The 24,712-nt window shown below is 42.5% G+C and overlaps 1 protein-coding gene across 4 annotated transcripts in view; it reads left to right on the top strand.

Annotated features, from left to right (window-relative positions):
* VGLL4 (vestigial like family member 4) overlaps nt 1–24,712 on the top strand; it is a 106,976-nt gene that overhangs the window by 68,464 nt on the left and 13,800 nt on the right. For 3 of the 4 annotated variants that reach the window (XM_035106220.3, XM_088662208.1, XM_035106219.3), the window contains one exon: nt 18,736–18,958. In XM_035106220.3, coding sequence (XP_034962111.1) covers nt 18,736–18,958 — 223 coding nt within the window. Of the gene's footprint in view, nt 1–7,043; nt 7,110–18,735; nt 18,959–24,712 lie in introns of those variants that run through there. The other variant, XM_088662207.1, reaches the window with a different exon arrangement.

Below are 24,712 nucleotides of genomic sequence, written 5' to 3'. Positions count from 1 at the left end.
AAGTTGTGCAATACAGACAGTGGTTTGGTTGTTGCTTCAGTCCTAGATGATGACTTGTTTTGTTGCTTTAAAATGAAGGTAATAGTTTTTGACCTGTTGATCCAGGCCTTGTTGCAGCATTTTGCTACTATTGCCTTGTTGTTTGTTTTCGGAGGTAGGTGGTGTATTTTATTTGTTTGTTGTGATATTTTCAAACTTTGTTTTCTGGGCAAGCTTATCCGAAGCAACTCGTAGCATTTAAACCATCTATGAACTATTAATAGGCAGGCCTCTTAAAAACAAAACAAAAGAGCATCTGGACAATGCATCAACAAAACCTGCCTGGAAGACTAATATTTTTATAATGTACATTTTTAGAGCCTCCCTGCAGTGTATTAACATGACACAGATTTGAAGGGAGATAATTCCACAACCATGGTGCGACTCCCCACCTCACTGACCTAGGAGAGAAAATGGACACTGAAATAGAGTCTTTGATGTTGATCTCAGTGTGTGGGCAGCAAAGAGCTTCAGCCCAAACCATTTAACACTTAAAACTTGGACTTTAAATTGGGCCTGGAAACACACTGGCAACCAGTGAAGCTGGTATTGCAGTGATGTCATTGATAGCAGCTGCCTCACCCCTCCTGACCTCCCAGGAGAAGCGATATGAATGTATTAAATGGTTATACAGTATAGTGTTTACCACAAGATAGGGACACAGGTGGCGCTGTGGTCTAAACCACTGAGCCTAGGGCTTGCTTATCAGAAGGTTGGTGGTTCGAATCCCCGTGACGGGGTGAGCTCCTGTTGCTCAGTCCCAGCTCCTGCCAACCTAGCAGTTCGAAAGCACGTCAAAGTGCAAGTAGATAAATAGGTACTGCTACAGCGGGAAGGTAAATGGCGTTTCCGTGTGCTGCTCTAGTTCGCCAGAAGCAGCTTAGTCATGCTGGCCACATGACCCGGAAAAACTGTCTGCGGACAAATGTCTGCTCCCTCGGCCTATAGAGCGAGATGAGCGCCGCAACCCCAGAGTCATTCACGACTGGACTTAACTGTTAGGGATCCTTTACCTTTTTTTACCACAAGATATGTGATGGTTAAGTGGGAAAAGCATATACCGTGTGAAATGTGATATTTTAAAAAAAGAATAAATATGGCCACAGTATGGTTATTGCACCTACGCTACTATAATATAGTATACACCCTTATATGGAAATCTAGTGCTCATGTCTCTCTTATTACATTTAAACTTACAAGCAAGAACCAAAGTAGGCATACAATAACTTTATAAGTACCTTCTACATACCATGTTGTATCTGGGTACGAACAGCCCCCCCCCCACCACTGTAGAGAAAATATAGTTAAAACAGTGTGAATGTGTCTTTACACGGGACAGCGGTGCCTGCTGTCCTTTAGGAGGCAGTATTGCAACCCTATGGTTTTAGATAGCTAGCGTCTAGTTGCTAACATTCTCTTTTTTGAGCAAGGTGGCTGAGCATTGTGGTTGCACAACGGTACACATTCTTGGAGGGTACTGGTTTATATAAAATGCTTCTAGCCTGGTTTTTGCTTGGCTTTGGGATTGAATCAACCTTTGTTGCCCTTGTTGAAATAATTGACCATGGTATCTTCCTGGACTTGCTCTGTGAGATAATAATTGGGGGAATTGGGGGTCAGTTTCATAGAATAGCATCAAGGCATTTGCCTGTCATTCCTGTGGCAACTACACTTGGAGCCCATGCTGTTTAACATCTGCAGGAGGTTATTGGGAGCATCATAAGGAGGATGTTGATGAGACCCAGCTCTCTTTCTCTATGATATCTGGGTACAGTGGTGGGATAGATGAGAGCCAATACATTGAAACATGATAAAACTGTCTGAGATATAGGTCCCTTTGAAGGAAGAGATGCATAGTTTAGGAGTCTTCCTTGATCAATCATTGTGACTGGAGGCTTAGTTCGCATGGTAGCTTGGATTGCTTTCTACCAGCTGATGCACGAGCTGTGACCATTCCTTAACAGAGACAGCTTATTACACTGCGTGTCATGCATTGGTAACCTTGTGTTGGATTATTGCAATATGTTGTATGTGGGGTTCCTCTTAAAATAGATTAGGAAGCTGCAACTGTGGCAGCAGAATGGGGCAGCATGACTTTGTGGCTGGGGTTAACTAAACAACTTAGGACAGCGATATTTGAGGGCTTGCCTTAATACTGTACCTGTCTGCTCATGGTCATCTACAGGGGACCCTTCTGGCGCTACATGTGCTGGAGGTTCATTCCATGGCAGCTTGGAGTAGGTCCTTCAGCACAGTAGCACTTGCCTTGTGGGATATTCTACCCATTGCAGTTATGCAGGCTCTGAAATTTTATAAATTTCATTGGGTGCTGTAAACTTACTATTTTTAAAAGCTTTCGCAAAAGGATAAGGTTACCTAGGCAGTATTTATTTTTTAAAGAACTTTTTACTTGCTTTGGTTTTATTATTGCATTGCATACTACAATGGTGGTATTGTAATACTGAGCAAACAAATGCTCAATGCAAACAAATAAAGGGGGACAATATACTACAGATCTAACAAAACACCACTGGTTTCCATTTTGTACACAAGCTGGTCCCATTCATTTCTACTGAGTCTATATGCATGCTAACTTCACAGGGTTGCTAGATTGTGTGCTGTAAGCTTATAGAGCACAAGTTTTAAACTTGCTCCTTTTTGTTCAATCATTTTCCCAGATGTTTCCTGCAGTTTGACAGATGTACCGTTTACTAGAAAGTTGCACTCCTGAGAGTTTGAATGTTATGGACACTGTTGCTATAGACAATGACTGTAAAGTCAGGATTTGGAATAAAACCTTATGTTTTCTTTTAGTTGAATAAGATTTTTTTCCCCTAGACAAAAAAGTGATGGATTTGAGAATATTCTTTTGTTTGGTCTTATACTGCAATCTGCTACAATATCCCCACCTCCAAACTGGCATTAATTCTGCCTAAAACTGCCAAGTGTTAACACTCACTCAGGAGCAGGATTCTGGAGTGCTAAAAGGTTACACAAGTTGTTTTGGCTCTAATCGTGAATCTTTAAGCCAATTAAGGTACTTCGGTTCAATATTTGGCAATGATTAAACATTTTATCATTACTACCTCTTTATTACCCCATCTGAAATTAGGGTAACTTTGTGGGGGGGTTTCATATACTGTTTGTTCACTGAGATCATAGTCGAGGCCCTCTTGATAGTGATGCAGCCATCAGAAATCCTGCAGGAGGGCCTTGCTGTTGGTGGTACCAACCATGTGGAATTATACCCCCCCCCCTCCGGCAGCATGGCAAGTGCCAACTTTGTTCTGCTTTAATGTACTGTATGGTTAAAACTCACTTGTTTTCCTCAAGCGTTTCTGGGCCATTAATACTGAGCTGTTGCAGAAAGCCTGCAGCTGGATAATGTTCTATACTGTAGTGGTTATTGGACTATATTAGACTTCGTATTGTTCTGCATTGCTGTATTTTATTTTATTTTTGTATATAAATCAGTATATAAGTGTTTTTTAAAAAATAAATATATTTGAAGATCAGAAACCTGCAGGTGTGCTGAAACATTAAGAGAACGGCAATTTGTGGGATATCAAAGTGGATTTCCCCCTCCCCACAGTCTATAAAGATAGTTTCTTTAACATATCATTGACCGGTGAAATATAAGGGCCTCCCATTTAATGTACCTTCATGATTTATTTCACACTGGGCAGTGTTAGAAGATTTTTCTCTATTCTGTTGTTTAATGTGCCTGTTTAAGAGTGCAAACCTAAATGAGCTGAGTTTGTGTGAAGTGGCCCTTCCAGTCGTAGTTCTGTGCCCCTGGAACCGAGCAGGCAGCTCCACAGAAAGGGATCTCCATTTCTTCCTAACTTCCTCCAGCTAATGGATCTGCGGGTTAGGACTACACTATCTGGATATTTTCCCCTCCCTTGTGTTTTAGTTTTTTTATTTGACATTGCTCAGCTCAGAAATCACTGTAGGCTCTATCAATGTTATATTCCCCTGTTTGTGATGCATTAGAAGACTCTAGCTTAATACAAACCAGCATCCTCGTTCAGTGGAAGGAGGAGAGAAGGGAAGCAGCCCTGATCCTTGTTCTGATTTAAGTCCATCAATAAATGCAGTCAACACTGAGCCACTCACTCAGGGCAGCCTGACTGACAAATCTGCATGTCGGATTTATGGATTGATTTACTGGTTAATTAGAATGATTAGGTTAGCTCTCTTTTCATTTTGTTTCTAGTATTGTGAATATAAATATATTGGCGTAGCCCAGGTTCTTATCTCAGCTTTTGAGATTTGACTGCTTCAGGGGTAGCCAAACTGGTGCCTTTGGACTCGAGTTCCCATCCACTCTGACCCATTGGCTGTGATCGCAGGGGCTGATGGGAACTGACACCACATTGGCTACCCCTGGACTGTGTGAGAGCCCTCACTGGCTCTTAGCCATCTTGAAAATGAGTGTGGAGACTGAGTTAGGTTTTTTCTTGAAAGGAATCTCAAGGTGCACACTAACTTCCATGCTTCAAAGGAGATAGTTTACTACCTTGCATTTTGCAGTTTTCCTTTGAAAATGTGGTGGTCAAGCTAGTATTTGAACTTGAAATAATCATGAAATGTCAAGTTGTGCCTGTTAACGTGCATACCAAAATTTACTCCACTTCACAAATGTTCGGATGGACTAAGTGCATTGCATAAGAACATAATAAAAGCCTATTGGATCAGGCCAATGGTCCATTTAGTCTAGCATGCAGATGCATGTTTCCCACAGGCAAGCAGGATTTGAGCACAAGAACACTCTCCCCTCCTGTGATTCCTAGCAACTTGTATTCAGAAGAGTTACTGCCGCCAACTGTAGAGCCAGAGCACATCCATCATGGCCTTTTAAAGCCACCATCCAAGTTGGTGGCCATCACTGCCTCCTGTGGGAGTGAGTTCCATAGTTTGACTGGGCACTGCTTAAAGAAGTACTTTCTTTTATCTGTCCTGAATCTTCCAACATTCAGCTTCTTCATTGGATGAAGGCAGTCAAATGTACATATGGAGCGCTGAAAAGGCCAATGGTTCGGTCAAGGGTTGCATTTGGGATGCTTAAACTGTCTTGGCAAGCAACAGAAGCGAACATTTACAAAGCCAAACCTGCCTGGGTTGACTCCCAAAAAGGCCACGTGAAGGTTGTTGTAGGCAGAGTGCCAGCTTGCTGCTTTCATTGCTGTGCCACGTCGTCTTCCTTCTTTGGCGATCACTTGTAGCCGAGTAAGATTGTCTTCCATGAACATGGTTTTAACAGTGTGTCCGTAAATGACACTGGAGGCCAATTATGGATCTGTACCTCCTTCTACAATGAGGACATAGGTTTCCGGGTGGGAGTTGATAATGGTGAGGATTTGCCAAATGTGCCCTCCTCTTAGTTCGTTTCTCCCTTTCATCTGAAATCTGTGTTTCTTCAAAGTCCATGACGCCTTCAGTAAAGGCTGTTCTCCAGTTGGAGTGCTCTCAGGCCAGTGAATCCCAGTTGTCAGTGTTTAGCCTACATTTTTTAAAGTTTAGTCTTGAGAGCATCTTTAAACCTCTTTTTTTTTGTCCACCAGCATTATGCTTACCATTCTTAAGGTAAGCATAGAGGGAATAGAGTGGTTGCTTTGGAAGACAGTAATCAGGCATCTGAACGACATGACATCAAGTTGGTGTTGATGAATAATCATTGCTTCGGCATTGGTGATCTTTGCTGCTTCCCATATACTGACATTTGTTTGTGGCGCCTTCCCAAGTGATATGTAAAATTCTCCGGAGATACCTTGAAAGTACAATGCAGTACTCTAGTTGCACTGCAGTGCAGTCCTCTAGGTGCAGTGGGCAAGTAATAGCTTTATTAAATATTTTGTGTCTTTTGTATTTTTATGTTGTGAACTGCCCTGTGATCCTCGGATGAAGGGTAGTATACTAATTCATTCATTCACGCGCACACACACACACACACACACACACACACACACATACACATACAGTGGTACCTCTACTTACAAATAACTCTACTTACGAATTTTTCTACTTACAAATGGAGCTCCGTCCGCCATCTTGGATGCGGTTTAGATAGGATTTTTTCTACTTACGAATTTTTAGATAGGGTTGCTTCGACTTACGATTTTTTTCGACCAATGCATTCCTATGGGATTCGACTTACAATTTTTTTCAACTTACAAATGTGTGTTCGGAACACATTAAATTCGTAAGTAGAGGTACCACTGTATATGAATATGAGGCTTATTCTTCCGAGGTGTTGGTGCTTAGGGAATTTTAAACCTACTTTGGTTCCCTATGGTTTTGCTTTCTTCTCTCCTGTTCCATTCCCCCCTTTTCTTTTGATCTCTTAAAGGTAAAGGTAAAGGCCCCCCTGACAGTAAGTCCAGTCGCAGACAACTCTGGGGTTGCAGCGCTCATCTCGCTCTATAAGCCGAGGGAACTGGCGTTTGTCCACAGACAGCTTCCAGGTCATGTGGCCAGCATGACTAAGCCGCTTCTGGCGAACCAGAGCAGCGCACGGAAACACTGTTTACCTTCCTGCTGGAGTGGTACCTATTTATCTACTTGCACTTTGATGTGCTTTCGAACCGCTAGGTTGGCAGGAGCTGGTACTGAGCATCAGGAGCTCACCCCCTCATGGGGATTTGAACCGCCAACATTCTGATCGGCAAGCCCTACCTAGGCTTTGTGGTTTAGACCACAGCGCCATCCGCGTCCCTTGATCTCTTAGCCACCAGCTAACCTGTCTCCATGGGGGAGACCCAAAGCAGTTTCCCCTCCCCTTTTTGGTGGGGACAAGGGGGAGAGACTCGCTTCCTCAAGCATGGAAACCTTGCTCTGGAAGAGAAGGGAGGTTTCCCCAGAGATGGTGTTCAACAAGTGCAGCAGAAATCCATCCTTGTTGCTTTTGAGTACAGCTTATCCTGGAGGGAAAAGCTCTTATTTTGAAATGACTTCTGCCTGCTGAGCTTTTTGTGCAGGGAAGGGCCTGCCAAGTTTGTGAGGCCCAAGGCTTTCTTGTGGGAGGACGCAGGGCTGTCTTCATGCTCTTTGGCAATGATTAAAGTGAGGTTAGTACAAAAAGGGGGGGGGGAGGGAGAGCTTTCATTTTATTCCCTGATCCTTGCTTTTTCATACCAGATGGCAGTGCCATATTTTCAGCTGTAATTAATTTAAACTAAGTGCTGAACAGAGAAGTAGAAGAGTGGATCAGTAGCTCTCTTTTGGAGAGGGAGCAGTGATTTTCTTCCCAATTATACATCAGATTCATGTTGCTAACACCTTTAGTCACCTTCTGTAGCTCTTGAAGAAAAGAGGAGCTCACTGACTGTAACTATTGCTAAACAGTGAACCTCATGCTGCTAGACTTCAGTGTACGCAAAGGTGTTATTTTTCTAATTGGAACAAGGCAGGCTCAGGTGGCAATGAAATGTTATTGTCACGTGACAGCCTGCAAAATGTAATTGTGCATTTTTGAAGCCAGGGTGCGAGGAGTTGTGTGGTCTTCTCTTGAGCCATTCACCTTTTCATACACACAGGTTAATCTTTATGATGTTTTAAGTATGGTTGCAAATGTTTTCCTATCCTCTGTTGTGAATATGGATTAAGCATCTATTGCACGCGGTCGTCCAATGCAACATTTATCTCTTTCCCCCATCCCTGCTCCCAAACCACACATCAAATATAAATGTGCACATGGTTTCCTACATTTGGAGAGGGGAGACTGGGGTCAGTTCCTTCAGTGCATGATACAGATTGACAGGATTTCATCCTGTGGTGGGTGGGTTGGTGCAAAGGTAGGTGTAAGTATGTTTTGGTTTAATGTTTTTCATTAAAGAAGATTGCAAGAGATTTAAAAAAAAGGAAGTAAGTGAAGTTTCTGATTTCATTAACTCACCCTTTTTCTTTAGTGGGATTTTTGCAGGACAGTTTATTAGTCACTTAAGTGCAGGGGTCAGCAAACTTTTTCTGCAGGGGGGCAGTCTACTGTCCCTCAGACCTTGTGGGGGGGCCGGACTATATTTTTTTGGGTGGGTGGGGGGGAATGAATGAATTCCTATGCCCCACAAATAACCCAGAGATGCATTTTAAATAAAAACACACATTTTACTCATGTAAAAACACCAGGCAGGTCTCACAAATAAACCCAGAGATGTATTTTAAATAAAAGGGCACATTCTACTCATGTAAAAACACGCTGATTCCTAGACCGTCCGCAGGCCGGATTTAGAAGGCAGTTGGACTGGATCTGGCCCCCAGGCCTTAGTTTGCTTACCCATGCTTAAGTGCATAAAAATACAACAAAACAGATATATAAGGGGGAGCAGAAACTGAGATGTCTTTTCAGATTTTCTGCTTTGCTGTCACACTATATGAGTTTTATGTAGCATTAAAGTATAAGTTGTAAACAAAAAAATGAATGTATACTTTAAACTTTACATAGTTAGTTATGCTATATATATTCATGCATTGCATGCCTACAGTTACTTTGCCTATGTGGCGCACCAAATTATATACAGAGCTGAATTCTATTTACCTTTTTTTTCATCAGTTCAGCAGGCAGCTGACTGATACAGGGAGTTATATGTGATTAATTATAACCTCAGGAGGTAGGCAACATGTGACCCGAGTTTGACTTTTATGTAGCTTGTGAGCTCTTGCTCAAACTCCTGAGAACTCCAAACATTTCCCCCCCTAAAATAATAATAATACAGATTCAGATTGGGCTAGAGAGTGCTTGTTTGTATTTGGGTGGGGAATGGAGAACCACTCACCCAGGTTGCAAACACTTCCAGGGGTGCCACTTGAATAAAATATTGGGGGGGGGGACTCACCTCACAAGTCTCTCTCTCTCTCTCTCTCTCTCTCTCTCTCTCTCTCTCTCTCTCTCTCTCTCACACACACACACACACACACACACACACACACACACACACCATTTGAATGGCAATACTAATCAGCTTTGGGGGGTGCCCCCAAATATTTTAGGGGGTCAAAGGGACCTTGACCCCTCCAAGTTGGCTCCTGTGTACACATAGCATCTAGATCTTCCATTTTGTAGCCTTCTGAATTCAAAGTTGACACTTCTCCTTTATTTTTTTAAGGGAAGTAAATACTGTGAAACAGCTAACCCAACTATTGGAACCCAACAGAAGTGTCTTGGTCCTGTCTGTGGCTTTTGGTTCCAGATCACCCAGAGTTCAGTTGTTTGTTTATATAGTATCATAAATGTGCTTGGCAATATTGTGCAGCATTGATTTTGCTGACCGGTAGCAGCTCTCCAGAATATTGAGCTGGGTCCCCTCCCAGCCCTACCTGGATGTGCTGAGGTTTGAACCTGGGACCCTTCTGCAATGCAACAAATAGGCTTCTTCCACTGAGCTGCAGCCCTGTCTCAATCAAGTGATTACTTTTTAATCTCATTAAGCCCAGTGTGGGAACATTATACTGTTCTGAGAGAGAGCTGCCTTATTGCATACGGAAATTTACCTCTCGGTTTGTGTATATCTATGTGGATTAGTAGTGGCATTCTCTGGAAAATGGTACGTAATAAAACAATGGGGTTTAGCCTTGACTCGAATAATTTAGCCCTGAATTTGCAAGTATGTCTTTGGGAACTGTTATGAGATACTGTGGATAGGTGGGTAGATAGATAGACAGATTTGGCTATAGGTTGCATGTAGGTGTGTAAGTGACCAAATAACAATTTCACCCTAAATTTGGGTATATGCAAACAGCATGAGCTTTTCTGCCCTTTGCTAATAAAAGGTGCCTCTTGCTGATATAATTCCCTTCCAATTACCTAGGGCAGAGGTTTTCAACCATTTTGAGTCCATGGCTCCCTTGACCAACTGCATTCTTTCTGAGGCACCCTTGTGGGGCTCAGGAGCCCAGTTAGGTCACCCCTTGCCTGCAGAGCTGGCAGCCTCTCACCCTTTTCTGAACACCCTCCCTTGTGGAGTCTTCCCTCAGCCTCCTCTGCTCTCTGCTCTCCCCTCTCCTTGGGAGTTCTCCAGGTAGCCGCTGCAGCAACCCCTGGTTTCTGAGCTGCCTCAGCTCCTGACAACCAGCACCTCGTGGCCAGCCCCAGAAGAACCATTTGCCTGGGGAACTTGTAGCTAGGGCTGCTGCAACAAACACCTGTGCAAACCTTTGGGAGGCAGAGGCATGAGAGGGCATCAGAGCAAGGGAAAGAAAGAGGGTCAGAGGCCAGTGTTGCCCACAGCACCCCTAACCATCATTCAATGCACCCCAGGGTGCCACGGCACACTGGTTGAAAACCATTGACCTAGTGCTCTGTTCTTTACTAATCTATATTGATTTTTCACACCTTTTAGCTCCCTCTGATAAAGATGCAGTGTTGTTGAGGAATGTTCTTGTGCTACCTTAAAGACTAACAACTGTGGCATAATCTTTTGTGAATCACAGTCCATTTCATAAGGAGCGGAAGATCTGTAAGGAAAGGCACTTTTAGAGAAAACTGGTTTTGTTTTACTACATACATATTTATTGCATTTTCTGCTGAATACATATTGAACACTATGATGAGGATTTACAATCTGAATGGCATACATACAGCATTAGAATGGAGTTAATATTTCTTAATGTCATTTTGTTGTACAGTTCTCTGGGGAGGGGAAAGTGGCAACTGTTTTGTTTTGGATTTGTATATTTTTTTAAAAATATAAAACATATGAAGAGAGAAAGAAAAGAAATATCTCTAGCTAACTCCATGTTTATCTTGTGAGGAAGAAATTGGAATGATGAAGGGGTGGGACTTCCTAATTTTCATTCACTCATTTTGCAAAAGGGAAGGGCTCGCTATCTGTGGTTTGTTGTTCTCTTCTCTTGTTAGATGTACAGTGGTACCTTGGTTCTTGAACTTAATCCGTTCTGGGAGTTTGTTCAACTTCCGAAATGTTCGAAAACCAAGGCGCGGCTTCCGATTTGCTGCAGGAACTTCCTGCACTGAAGCAGATGCCGCATCAGACATTCGGCTTCCAAATTTTTTTCACAAACTGGAACACTCACTTCCGGGTTTTTGGCATTTGGGAGCCGATTTGTTCATCAACTAAGCCGTTTGAGAACCAAGGTACCACTGTATACTGATATAGCTCATCCATTATGGACTTACCCTCTGGTATTGAGGCAAAACAGTGATATGTGTATATTTGCTAACTTACACATAGCATTTTACTATTGCCTACCTGGATGTGTTCATTATCAAAGTGTTAATTCTTCGGTGTTCTGTTAATCTCTACAGTTTATAAATTAATATTTCCAGTCACTATGATAACCAAGTAATGGTGCGTGATCCCGTGTGTTAGAAGAATGAAGCAGAAAATACTAACTGAAAGTGGTGCTTGGCATTTCATTTGGATGCAACTTTCCAGAACAACACCTGGAGATCTACTGTTTCTCCAGCCTAGCATATATAGGTCCTTTACCTTTACCTTTATATAGTTTGCAAAAAGGGTTGTTGTGTTCAATGTAACCCCACATTCAGTGCAAAGCACCACTGTATGGCGCACAGAGTTGTGCCTTAGGCATGAAGAAAACTCCCAAAGCTTTCAATATTTGAGTTACCTGATTATTCTAAGCAATGAAAGATGCCCTTTAACCTGTGCAAATAACGCCACAAAAGTGAGTAGCCTGAAAGGGAAGGGGAACCCAGCCAAGTCTCTTAATTTACAAATGCGTATTTTCCTCCTCATTCTTTTTCATGATAGGATACCACAAGAGTGGCTTTTTACAAGCTGGATTTTAAGCCTTACAGAATATGTTGCTCAACAGGGTCTATTTTCATTTTACACCAGCTGAATATCAGCTGTCAGGATGTGAAGTTAAAGAAAGTAGCTCCAGCCCTGATGGCCTTCTGGGGATTCCCTCACTGCACTGTGAGAAGCCAAGTTACAGGGAACCAGGCAGAGGGCATTCTCGGTGGTGGCGCCCACTCTGGGAAACACCCTCCCATCAGATGTCAAGGAAATAAACAACTATTTGACTTTTAGAAGACATCTGAAGGCAGCCCTGTTTAGGGAAGCTTTTAATGTTGGGTGTTTTATTGTATTTTTAATATTTTGTTGGAAGCCGCCCAGAGTGATTGGGGAAACCCAGCCAGATGGGTGAGGTATAAATAATATATGATGGTGATGATGATTAGTAGTAAAATAGTAAGCAGTTTATAAATGCTTTTAAATTAAACAAACAAATAAAATAGTTTTGCAAGTGGGATATGTTGAGCCTGGATTATCATTGTAAAAATCGTTTTAAGACACGTTATATAGTGGTTACATGTTGAATTATCATTGCATTAATTGGTAACAGGATTGTTCATTTCCTTGTCCAGTGTTTTAATAATATGTTAGAAAGGAGCAGTAGTATAAAATGGGTGCTTTTGAAAGCTGTTTAGGGTTCTGGACAAGGTCAGCTAGGAGGTCTTCCGGTTGGCTTTAAGTGGACAAATGCTACTATTTCTGGCTCCTTTTCTGTATTTTACATATTGATGCTAGTTGGCTTCACTCTTGACTGTTCAAGAATTTTGACCATTAAACTCACACTGGACTGAAACTCAAGCTAGGAAAGCTCATTTTGTCTGGCAGGCTAGGATGTTCAACACTTGACCCTGGGAAACTATCGTTTAATTGACTGTTGAATTCAAGTTTCTGGCTGGCATGTGAAAATTCTGGGTGCCTTTATTGAGCAGTATACTCACCCTGAGGCCAAATATGAAAGCTATCCACCTGCTTCTCTCTTCATAAACATGACTAAACGGGCAAAAAAGCAGATCTTTTCCCAGCCAAAGTACTTGCCAAAAGTTCTTTTTGGCAATGCTTTAGACACACAGTACACTCCTGAAATGGCACATCTTTGTGTGCAAAGTTGGGCGAGAAAGGACAAATAGGTTGTATTGTTTTTAATATTGTATGTGGAACAGCTGGGCCTGGTTGGAACAGAATAAAGGTCACTTTCCTTTCTAACACCCCCCCCCCCGGTCTCAATTTATTGGTTTCCAGAAAACTAAAGAAGTGTACAAAGTGCATTGACAATGTATCTTGCAGAGATAGCTGAAAAGAACGATTGGTTTACTTACAAACCTTTTAGAATTATTAGCTACTGAATATGAGGAAACAGTGAAGTTGGGATCTGAGGCATAGGGTCTGAAGAATAAGGAAATAGTTGTTGGAAATTTTAAAGGGTAATAGATATGTTTAGAGAGTATCTGAAGTGTAAGCCACATGATAGGTTTTGAAATTAAGTCTTGACATGCAATGTCAATGACGTGGTATACTCCTGAGGGTTGGTAGAATGGACTGCACCACTTTGAGCAGCAACATTTCATACATAGTCACATGTAATTTATGCTGGATTGGGCCACAGTGTGCTTGCAGTTTAACTGACTTTTATCAGAGAGCATCAGAAACTAGTGACGATTTGCTGATAGGCATGTTTGACAGTATTTTTTTTCGTTCAAGGGGTTTATACCTTGCATGTATCAGAAATAATGCATAATAAACAATGGCAAAACATCAAATTCAAGCAGTATGGAATAGTTGAGCTCTACTTTAAAAGGCCCAGGAGAATAAAAAACATCTCTGCCTGGCACTGAAGGGGTAATGCAGGTGCCAGTTGATTTTCCTGGGAAATAATTCCAAAGGTGTCTCCACTTGCCACCCCCATCATTTCAAAGGTAGTGAGGACCCTTGGAGAAGAGATTCTGCAGCGAACCTCATTGGGTGAATGGATGGTTACGATGTTGGCAGACCATCAGACGGTCAGACTTCCCAAAAATAGTTGTGTTTTTCTTTTTCTTTTATTTCGGCTATTAGACGAAATTTCGGCTATTCAGCATATACCCATGTTTCATCAGAAGTAAATCGTCAGTACCAGTCAGTGTGTTTAGGAATGTATCCCAAGTCACATAAACACTTCGGAAGAATGAGAAATTATTTTGTCGTCGTTGTCGTCCCCCTCAATATTTGGCAGCCAGTATTACCAAGGGACGTAGGTGGCGCTAGCCAGAAACTACCAAGTCTTTCATTTCAGGGTGTTGGTTGTTGCTTTGCACTACTCTAGCGGGTGGTGCTGTGGGTTAAACCACAGAGCCTAGGGCTTGCCGATCAGAAGGTCGGCGGTTCGAATCCCCGTGACGGGGTGAGCTCCCGTTGCTTGGTCCATGCTCCTGCTAACCTAGCAGTTTGAAAGCTCGTCAAGTGCAAGTAGATAAATACGGTAGGTTTCCGTGCACTGCTCTGGTTCGCCAGAAGCGGCTTTGTCATGCTGGCCACATGTAAGCCAGCTCCCTTGGCCAATAAAGCAAGATGAGCGCCGCAACCCCAGAGTCGTCCGTGACTGGACCTAATGGTCAGGGGTCCCTTTACCTTTACCTATTGCCAAGTGTACAATTGCATCAGTTAATATTCATGAGGTGCATATCTTAAAATCAGGCCAACTTGAACGAACACTTTCTGCTAAAAAGACTCTGTACGATTTTAGCTTTTTTTCAGCAATGCTTTTGGCTTCTCCTCTGTTAAGAGTTGTGCACTGGAAATGAGCGTAAGGGAACAGTCCCCCCTTTCTGGGCCTCTTGCTCTCTCTCCCTTTTTCCTTAAACAGTTGGCAAAGTTAGTCATTTCTCCAGGATGGGTGTGAATTACCCATTTGCACTGTTCCAGTAAACTGAGTGGGCAGCATTAACTGTTCTACAACACAAGAATCGTTTAAGGACAATATGTGTCCTAACCACACCTAGAACCTTTTTTTAATGCATGGGTTCCAAACATTGCTTTGAATTAGCAAAGATAAAAAAACAAATCTGTGCAGCAGTTTGGTTCTAGCAGTCAGGATGTGTGTGGTTTTGGTATGTCGTCCATCTGAGCACATGATGCTTGGGTAAGCGCTAGGAGCCTGGGTTATGATTCACTGGGGAAAATCATGGAAAACAATGTCTGCTTTAAAGATAAAAGGGAAGATAAAAGGGGAGAGGGGGGTGTTGTATAGTAACCAAGCACTTCAACATGATCTGTCCATACATGAAAACAAACTTAAAGGTATAATTGCTATAGAAAGACTCAAATCAGGTACTATGTTCATACCTCGTTACAGAATTCATATGGTCAGTAAAGTTGCACATCTTATTAGTAGTAGCAGCCAAAAAGGTAAATAAATGATTGTATCCAAAGTCAACAGCAACAAAATAAAGTTCAATATATACTATCTTTATTTGATCAACTAATGGTCACAATTCACTGTGCACTTTTAAGTTACACAGGAGCTTTCCTTTAGCTAAATTCTTTTTAGATAGATAGATAGAGAGAGAGAGAGAGAGACAGTGTGTGTTAGGGAAGAACGGTTTTAAGTTGCTGGCAGTTTTACCTCATTCTTGGTGGTAATGGAGGAAGTTTTTTTAAATAATTTAATTCAGCCACAAACTATGATATTGTGTAAAGATCTCAGGTTATGCAGAATGCTGCTGTTGCCAACTAGCAGTGCATGGCAGCAAAATGTTCCTGCGTGGGCTGCTGTACATACAACATGTTCACATTTTCCAATAAGATAGATACAGGTCATTATAAAATCACATACATTCCTAGACTAAGGAAGGTTGCAAGATATGTTTTCCTTTCCTTAAACAACTTACCTATGGTGGCACAATTGCCTTTGCCTCTTTAACTGCTTTCATTGCAACATCCTGTAGTTTGGGTTTTTGTTTTTACCTCTAATGTATCATGGAATTAATTTAGAGTTGGAAGGGACTCCAAGGGTCATTTAATCCAACCCACTGCAGTATAGGAATCGCAGGTAAAGAACCCCTTGCAGTTGGGAACAGCTCTGGAGGTGGCAGCCAGTGAGCTGATTGTGCAGGCCTGCATGTAAGTATCCAAGCAAAATGCAAGGCACCAGTGAATTAGCCCAAAATGCCCTCACAAAGGACAAAGCTGCCATTTATAAAGGGAAGATCTCAAGTGGTGAACGCTGCTCCAAACCCCTCCACATGATGCAGACTCACAATCTCATGGAGACCTTCGTTTTCTTTGTACGTTTCAGAGAAGACCAGGAATGAAAGCATGATTTGACATTTTAAATCCTTAACAACAACAACAACAACACACAGTTATTTTGATAACTGTTAATTATCGGTCTGTTTTACCCTGTTGAAGTCAGCAAATTATAAGGGACCCTTTTTTGTATAGCTAGCATTTATTTCAAGGAATTGCCTGTGTTTACAAGGATTGTGTGCCAAATGCACTAATATTTTGTAAACAAAACTTTTTTTTATTTAAGAGCAGTTACAACATGCAATTAGTATCTCACTGAAAAGCTATATTTTTTTTTAGTCTGAGCAGAACTGCTGAAATAAATTAACTGCAAAATGACTTCGTAAGACTGGAGAAATAAACACAGTGTGTCGTTCTGTGGAAGTAGCTTTACTATATCCAGATTTGGCAGCAGTAATATTCCATCATTGTTTTGTGACTGGGGAGTGAAATCCCCTGTTCACAGCCCCATGCTGTGTTCTTTAGTTGCACGTTCAATATTTTGCAAGTGTACACCTAAAAGTATGACAAGCAGGCATTTGAAAATGTGTCTGTTCTCTCTACGTGCATTTGTTGCTGTGGGAAGTAGTCTTGTGATGAGTGCTTTTTCCACAAGCACCCCTTTTTGTGCAGCATAATTTGGGCCCCATATTGGTAACTAGGAATAATCTACTGGATGACAGAGAAAATGACAGAACACCATTCATTGTCCCCTGTAGTTCCCAGCCAAACTACTCAAATATATTATCGGAGATCAACAGCCCATCTTGGACAATAATATTTCTATTCCATCGGACTTCAGTTGTAGGTCTCTACTTGCTTGCAGATAGTTTCCCAACCTAAAACACCAGCAACACTGTTTTTGTGGGGGTTGATGAAATGAGTTGCCACCAGTATTCATATTTTGATAACAGTGCTGTGGGTGTCAGCACAAAATGGCTGCCCCAGGCCAATGAGTTCCATCTCAAAAAGGCAGACTACATAACAAAGACAACAGACTACATAACAAAGACACAAACATAGGGACCAGATCCTGCAAAATAAAAATTGAGAGGATAACTTTGTTCCCATATTATAGGACCTCTACACCATCAGTGGTTCATTCACCTGCTCACCTTTCAATGTGGTATAGAACATCATCTGCCAACAATAACTCTCTGGCATTCTGTAGGACAAACAGGGCAATCTCTATGCAAAACAACAAATATAACATAAAAAAATGGCAATATCCAGAAAGCAGTACTTAGTAAAACATTTCAGCTTACCAAGGCACTCTGTAACTGATCTTAAGGTGGATGTTGAACAAATGAACTTCAAATGGAAACTCTGACATGACCCTACTAAATTACAGTTTATCAGGCCATTTAATTCTGGATTACCCTGTTGCTTGAATCCAGATTACATATTTTTTTTATCACACCATACATTAACTACAGGTAGGTAGCCGTGTTGGTCTGAGTCGAAACAAAATAAAAAAAAATTCATTCAATAGCACCTTAAAGACCAACTAAGTTTTAATTTTGGTATGAGCTTTCGTGTGATGAAGTGGGCATGCACACGAAAGCTCATACCAAAATTAAAACTTAGTTGGTCTTTAAGGTGCTACTGAAGGATTTTTTAAATTTTGTTTCATACATTAACTAGTTTACCACTGCCCAGGTGTCTTTGTTGTCACCACTGTTGGCTTGTTAATTGATCACTGTATTTTTAACCCCCCCCTTTAAGTAATCATTGCTAATCATTCTTTTGGCATTTCATTTCTTTGACCTCACTTCCATACATTTAACACCCCTCCCCCCCCAAACCCACCCAGTTTAGGATTACACTTCATGCATCTGAGGAAGTAGACTGTGGTCCATGCAAGCTTATGCTAGAATTAATTTGTTAGTCTTTAAGGAGCAACAGGACTATAACACTGATACTCCCAAGAAATGCACACAGATCAACCTATGCTCTGTTTTACTCAGACACTGGGACACCAGGTATGGGGCCTGGGAAAGCTGGCTCTCCTTTTGCTGGTAGCTGGAAAATGTTGGAGAAGGAAGCCGCCACAGCTCTATTGTGTAGCAATTCCTTGTCTTCATTTCCAGCCCTATCTACTGCTCTCTCGCTCTGTGTGCACACCCATACTTTCTCACTTGCTTTGCTTGCCAGTGTGCATGCTGGATCAGGCTGCCAAGGATTCCAATACTCAGTGAAAAATGCCATGGAAAACAGTAGGTTTTAACAAAATGTTCTTTGTTATTAACAAAAACGTGAGTGACTAGAATCAAGTGAAGCCTGACATTTAATGCATTTTGATCACTATTTGTCAGTAGTAAAACAGAATGTTCATAAAATGGGGGTGTAAAATGTGCCTTATGATGAGGACGTTGACTGAGCAAGGTCAATTGATTATTATTTTTCTCTGCAGCTTGCCCAAACAGCTAACTGTGGTTAACAAGTAATCACCCCTTTTTAAAACAAACAAACAAACACCAACAAACCAAAACTATTGTTCATGCCAAGTGTCAGTTCAGCTGTTGAATTTTGTGTGTGCGCTTGCTCACGTGCTTCAGTAAAGACAATGGATAAACAATAGCATGCTAAAATCGTTCTTCTTCATGAGTGAATTAAATGTGTCAGGCTTGAATAATTGCCTTGTCTGTTTTTCTCTTAGAATGAAGGCTGCCAATGGGGATTATCGAAAAGAGCACAGAGACAGAAGTCGCAGTCCAATAGAACGGGCTGCTGCACCAACAATGAGTCTTCACCCCAACCACATATATGCCTCAATCCCAAGCTTACCCATGGATCAACCTCTAGCACTGACCAAAAACAGCATGGATGCTACCCGATCTGTTAGCATCACTCCTACAATGACGTCAGTGGAACGGCAGCAGGTATTTATGCTGTTCTCCACTATTTCTCTCTCTCTCTCTCTCTCTCTCTGTGTGTGTGTGTGTGTGTGTGTGTGTATTTAGCAACTACTTTTTTCTCAACTTGTTTCTGTTCCTTTGTCTTTGCCAACATCATTGCCTGGGACCCAGGTGGCGCTGTGGGTTAAACCACTGAGCCTAGGGCTTGCTGATCAGAAGGTCGGCGGTTCGAATCCCTGTGACGGGGTGAGCTCCTGTTGCTCGGTCCCAGCTCCTGCCAACCTAGCAGTTCGAAAGCACGTCAAAGTGCAAGTAGATAAATAGGTACCGCTACAGCGGGAAGGTAAACGGCATTTCCATGTGCTGCTCTGGTTTGCCAGAAGGAGCTTTGTCATGCTGGCCACATGACCTGGAAACTTTATGCCGGCTCCCTCGGCCAATAACGCGAGATGAGCGTCGCAACCCCAGAGTCGGTCACGACTGGACCTAATGGTCAGGGGTCCCTTTACTTTACCTTTACATCATTGCCTAGTTCCTCTTCCTGTGAGCACATAAATGCAGATTAAAATGTCACAAATGTTTTAATGATTGTGAGTCACCCTGACCATAAGGAGATTCAGGGGCAATTGAAACAACAGCAACATATCAATAAATTTCTGAGCAATCTGCTTCAGCATGTCCCAATAAGTCATATAGCTTGATAGCAAGTAGAAAATCATTCATACATATTTCCTCCTGCCCAACTCTGTTGAAGTCAGAGGGCTGTCCTCAGACAGCCTTCGGACAGCAGAAGAGGCTCCCTGTTGCATTCCCTTCAGTCTTGGAGATCAAAAAAGGAGCAGGCGAAGTTGTGGCCCTGGCTGCCTCTGATCAGCCAGTTCTTCTCAGGAGCTGGCTGAAAGCAACAGATCCTCATTTGCAGGTGATTTGTATCTTTCAAAAGTGATAAAGAGATAAAAACAGATTTTGGATTGCACCACTGCAAGTTTAAGGTGTGGAAATTCCATTATAGAAAGACCTCACATTCAAAAAAGTAAGAAACAACTACCTTCAAACCTCACATGCCTGTGGTGGTGGATGTGGAGACAGAGGGTGCTAGCATTCTCTGCTCCATCGTTACTTGCATTGCCTTTCAGCTCATAGAAAGAGAGATCTCTGCATATTTTACTTCAATGAGTTGGAAGATGTGTTTATTGGAAGGAACCCTTTCCCCACATACTGTAATTTCAAACAACTTAAGAGCTCCCATCTACGTACAGTATTTGAATTAAAGTTTGCCAGTGTTAGTTTCTCATGGATTATTATGGGAAAAAATCTTCAAAGGCTCTTAGATACTTATCTTCTATAGCAAGTTTTTAAAGATCTGGCTATAACACGAGCCTTGTAAAATATCCATTGTTGTCTGGGAATAAACTGTAAGAGGGATGTGATATGACCTTTTGGGGCAAAAGGTCTGATATGACTTGCTGCTCTTTAACATGGAGAGACAGAGATAACTGGAAGCCTGACCTTGACCCAGAATGCAAAAAGCTTTTGAACAGTGAGCAGTCTCTAGCCTATGTAGCAGCTGTGTAGGGAGCCCCCGACACCATTTTCCCTTCCTTCTGCTGACTGAGAACTTGGCTTTCCCAGCCTCTACCTGGAGGTTATTATAATTCCCCCCTCTTGGGCTTCCTATGTTAGTGTCAAGTAAGCAGGATATGTGGTGCAAGCACCAGCATTTTTCTCTGAAGGCCTGGATGGCTGTTTGTGCTTTTTAAAAAAATATTATAGAGGGGCATTTTTTAATTCCTTTAGGAAAATTCCTACCGAATAAAGATAAAACAGTCTTGTTTATACTTCCTTTCCGTCAACTTAGTTTTGTGCCAAGCTGTTCTTCCCACAATGCTCCCCTCCTATTTTACTCTTAGATACATGGGAAGAAGCACAATAGTTTATAAAGCAAGTGGCACATTGGAAATTGCAACCTATGTGAACTAGGATGATAGCACAGACATGCTTGCTAATGTTTTGAGATGATGCTCCTTCTTGATTTACTACAAGCATAATCACACAAGCATTCCTCTTGGAAATTAAAAAAAAAGTTTGGAGAACTTCTCACTCAGCATTCTTAAGTGTTTCTTTAACACTTTGATTTTTATTTGGCACTTCATAGTTGCTCTGAAATCCTTATATACTGTACGTATATATCTGGGATGTGATCTGTACTCTGCCCTGCATTTGGTGTATTATTTTGTATAATCCATTGTACGAGCCCAGCTCTTGCTGTTCTGCATACACCACTGCCTCTCTGTAGCTGGTTCTGATGACAGACAAGGAAGGGAGAGACTCCCATTGACGACATTAGGGCTCTTTGATAAGTCTTACTATTGTTTCTCAGCTTGGCAGCCAGATCTGCCACTCTAAAAGTACATTGGGAACTGTTTTTACTGGATTATACTTGGGAGGTTATGGCCAGATGGTTAGACGTTTTGTTGTATTTGGAACGTGATTGAACTCTTGTCTGAAATTGGATGCTGCTTGCCGATATTATGCTAATCATGGGGTTTTTTTAAGAGAGAGAAAAAGGTTGGCAAGCAGCTCTTTTGCATTGCTTCCATTCATTTCAATGGTGTTGTCTGCACATAGTGAAAGGAGGGTGTCCACAACTGTAATCATGTTACCAAAGCTGTATGGAAATCAGCTACCTTACCGACGCACTCTCCTCTTTACTGGAGTCACGGGTAGGTGCTTTTCATACCAGCAAGATCCACAACCCTACAGAGGAAGCAGCCAGGTCAACTCGATCCACATAGTTCCTATTACAAATGTAATTGGGCTGTTTTCTATTTATTCGCCTATATATAGGGTACATTGTACCTAGTCATTGTGAAGAATACAAAGGATTAAATCAGTGGGACTAAATATTCCTCACTGTTCCTCTCTTTCCTTTGGTAATAAGTATCCTAAGCATGTTTGAATTTGCTATTGGTTCAGGAAGATGCAAATCGCTTTGTTCTCCATAGAAGCAGAACAAACAGCAGCAACCTGTCGCTTTTGTTTTTATATTGCTGAAGCCTGACTATCTTTGATCTTGCAGTCAAATATAATCTCTTCTTAGGGTGCTTTGACTGAACATTTGTTAAACAATGAAATCTCTCTGCTGGTTCCTATGTCATGTGAGGTTTTTGCGGCTAAAGCACATAAAGGATGAAAGGCTTGGTCCCTTTGTGAATGCCCACCTTTTGAGCAGGCTTCTACACTAATCTCAATGAACCAGGACACTCCAGGTGATAGTCTTGAATTTGGTCTTGGGTTCAAGTTCCATGTCAGCTCATTGCTCTTTGGAGTGTCTCGAGCTCTGTTTGCCGCAGGCTTATAAAATAAACCCGTAAAATACATACGGTCTGCTTTGAAAAGGTGTGGTTAACTCCAGTTGATGATGAATTAATGTTCTTAATCTACCTAAGCATTCTGTCTACCTAAGCGTTCCACTTTTCCTGTGCCGCTGGTTGAGTTGACAGCTCTGGGTCAACACATTTAGCAACTTATGAAAGCATTGCTACTAACCATCCCTTGCAGGTTCCAAGTGTCAGTTCTGTTATAAAATCATATTGGGGGGGTTGCAGGACACCATTATTAATGAACAGAGAGGGGTAACCACAGCTTGACAGCTACGGCTACCCAGAGTCCTTCGCACCACCATTTCGCCGCCACAGCTTGGCTCTCCTTCCCTCCACAGACCCGCACCCCCTCCGCAGGGATTAACATATTCAAACACCTCCTAAAATCCAACATAAACTCTGCATTTCCCCTTCGCCTAAGGACAAGCATATGCAACCCTTGCCTAGACATCTGCATTTCCCCTTCGCCTAAGGACAAGCATATGCAACCCTCGCCTAGACAATTATCACAGACAATTATCATAAACTCCACCAAGTAACGCAGCCCATTTTTATACAGCCTTACCATTTTATACAAACCTTATACAAACTTGCTATGAACTTTTACCTTCTCGTGATTATATGCTTGCTTCTTGTGATTATATGTCTGCTGGCCTTATGTGCCTTAAATGTGAGAAACCCCTTATATCCCTTGAAAGGCGTCCCTCCCTATATGCCTAAGAACCTAACCACAACCTCAGTATTACTCTTGATTAATTAGACTAGTGTTCCTCTGTATTAGAAAATAGGTTTGTTAGTATCTCTTTGTATTAGAAAACCACTGTTTTATATTTTAGAACTGTATACGTCAGGATGTATTAGAAATGTTTTCCATACTTATTTTCTGTGCAACCCTTCTCTGACCCCAAGCCCCCCTGAAACCTCCCCATCACCGTCCCATACCCAACGAAGGAAGACACGGACAATAGAAAGATTAGCTTGACAACTTTATTCAAATAAATTGCCATCCTCAACGTAGCCCACCCTTCCATGGCCTGGAGGAAAACACTGCCGGGCGGACTTCCACCCCATGGAAATCGCCAGGAACTGCCCCACCTCTGCACCCATCTTGACTGATTGCCCTTCCTGCCAAACAACAGGGAGCACCATCAACGACAGGAGAAGAGAGATTGACATCTCTCCATCTGAAAGGAAGAGTCATCTCCGCACCCCGTCGCCCTTGTCTCCCCCTCCCTCCTAGTCCAGAGATTTCCATGCATGAACAGGAGGGTATATAGGGGGACTTCACCATTTCCCGGGGTTCCTTCCTTCTTTCCAGAGGCAGGGACCCTACAGCTGTAGCTTTGCATTCTGCAATAAAGGGATCAGTTTGTTTTTCCTGACAGCATCGTGTGGTCTCTGTCATTTTCCCGGCGGAGCTGAACTTAGTGCAAATTTTGGAGCTTCCGACCCGCGTCTGTCCTTCTTAAAAGGCAACGCATTTTGGGGTACATTTTTCATAACAATATGGCGAGCCAGGGCAGGAGACTCCGTTTAGCCGTACTCTTGGGGCGCCGTGGTTGGGGAGCCCAAGCGCACCCAGCCATTTGCAGGGGGGATCCCCTTCCCCGACTGTCCCTGGAGTTCTGGCCTAACTGGGATCCTTAGCGGGACCACACAGGGAAAACAAACAGGATCCAGACGGCCGTGGGGGTTGATTTTACAAGATTTTTCTTCTCCTGATTGTTGCGAGGTGACCAAGCTTCAGGAAAAGAAGGCAGCGCGCTGCGACGTGAGTATCAATAGGGAAATTGGCTTTTCGGGGTGGGAATTGTCACAGCAATCAAACTCTTTCCTATTTTTCATAGCCAAAAAAACCCAAAGCCCGTCGGAGTCTGCCCAGGCTGGAAGGTTTTGCGGCTGCCCTTTTCCTCCCCAAGGCTTGTTGTCCGTCGGAGTTTTGCCCAGATAGCGAGCCTTGGCAACTCTCCCTTCTCTCGCTTAGCTATCCCGGGTGAAGACGCCCCTCTGCCATGGCGACCTTTTGTTAGGTATGACCCATGACCAGAGATTGCAAGTGCGCCCGTTCCCTTTTCCTACTTTTCATTCCTCAGGTCCGATCTGGCATTGCGTAGGCAAGCGTTCAGTAGGACCTGAGTCTAGAGAGCAAGAGGCAGGGAGATTGCTGTGGCACTATTAAATTGTGGGTGGGAATAAGAGTCCTCCTCGGAGTGTGCCCACTTTCCTAGAACGTTTTCCTAAGGAGACTTTCCAAACCCCATTTTTCCCTTAGAGAGCCCTTTAGCAAACCTTCCCAAGCCCACTTTCCTATCGGAGTCGGTCCACTTTCCTATCGGAGTCTGTCCACTTTCCTTAGACGTGCCCCACGTTCCCAAGGAGTCCCCAGAACCCCGAG

This window comes from Zootoca vivipara, chromosome 2, assembly GCF_965207765.1.
Source record: "Zootoca vivipara chromosome 2, rZooViv2.hap1.1, whole genome shotgun sequence".
Lineage (NCBI taxonomy): Eukaryota > Metazoa > Chordata > Lepidosauria > Squamata > Lacertidae > Zootoca > Zootoca vivipara.
This window is presented reverse-complemented; position numbering and strand designations above follow the sequence as displayed.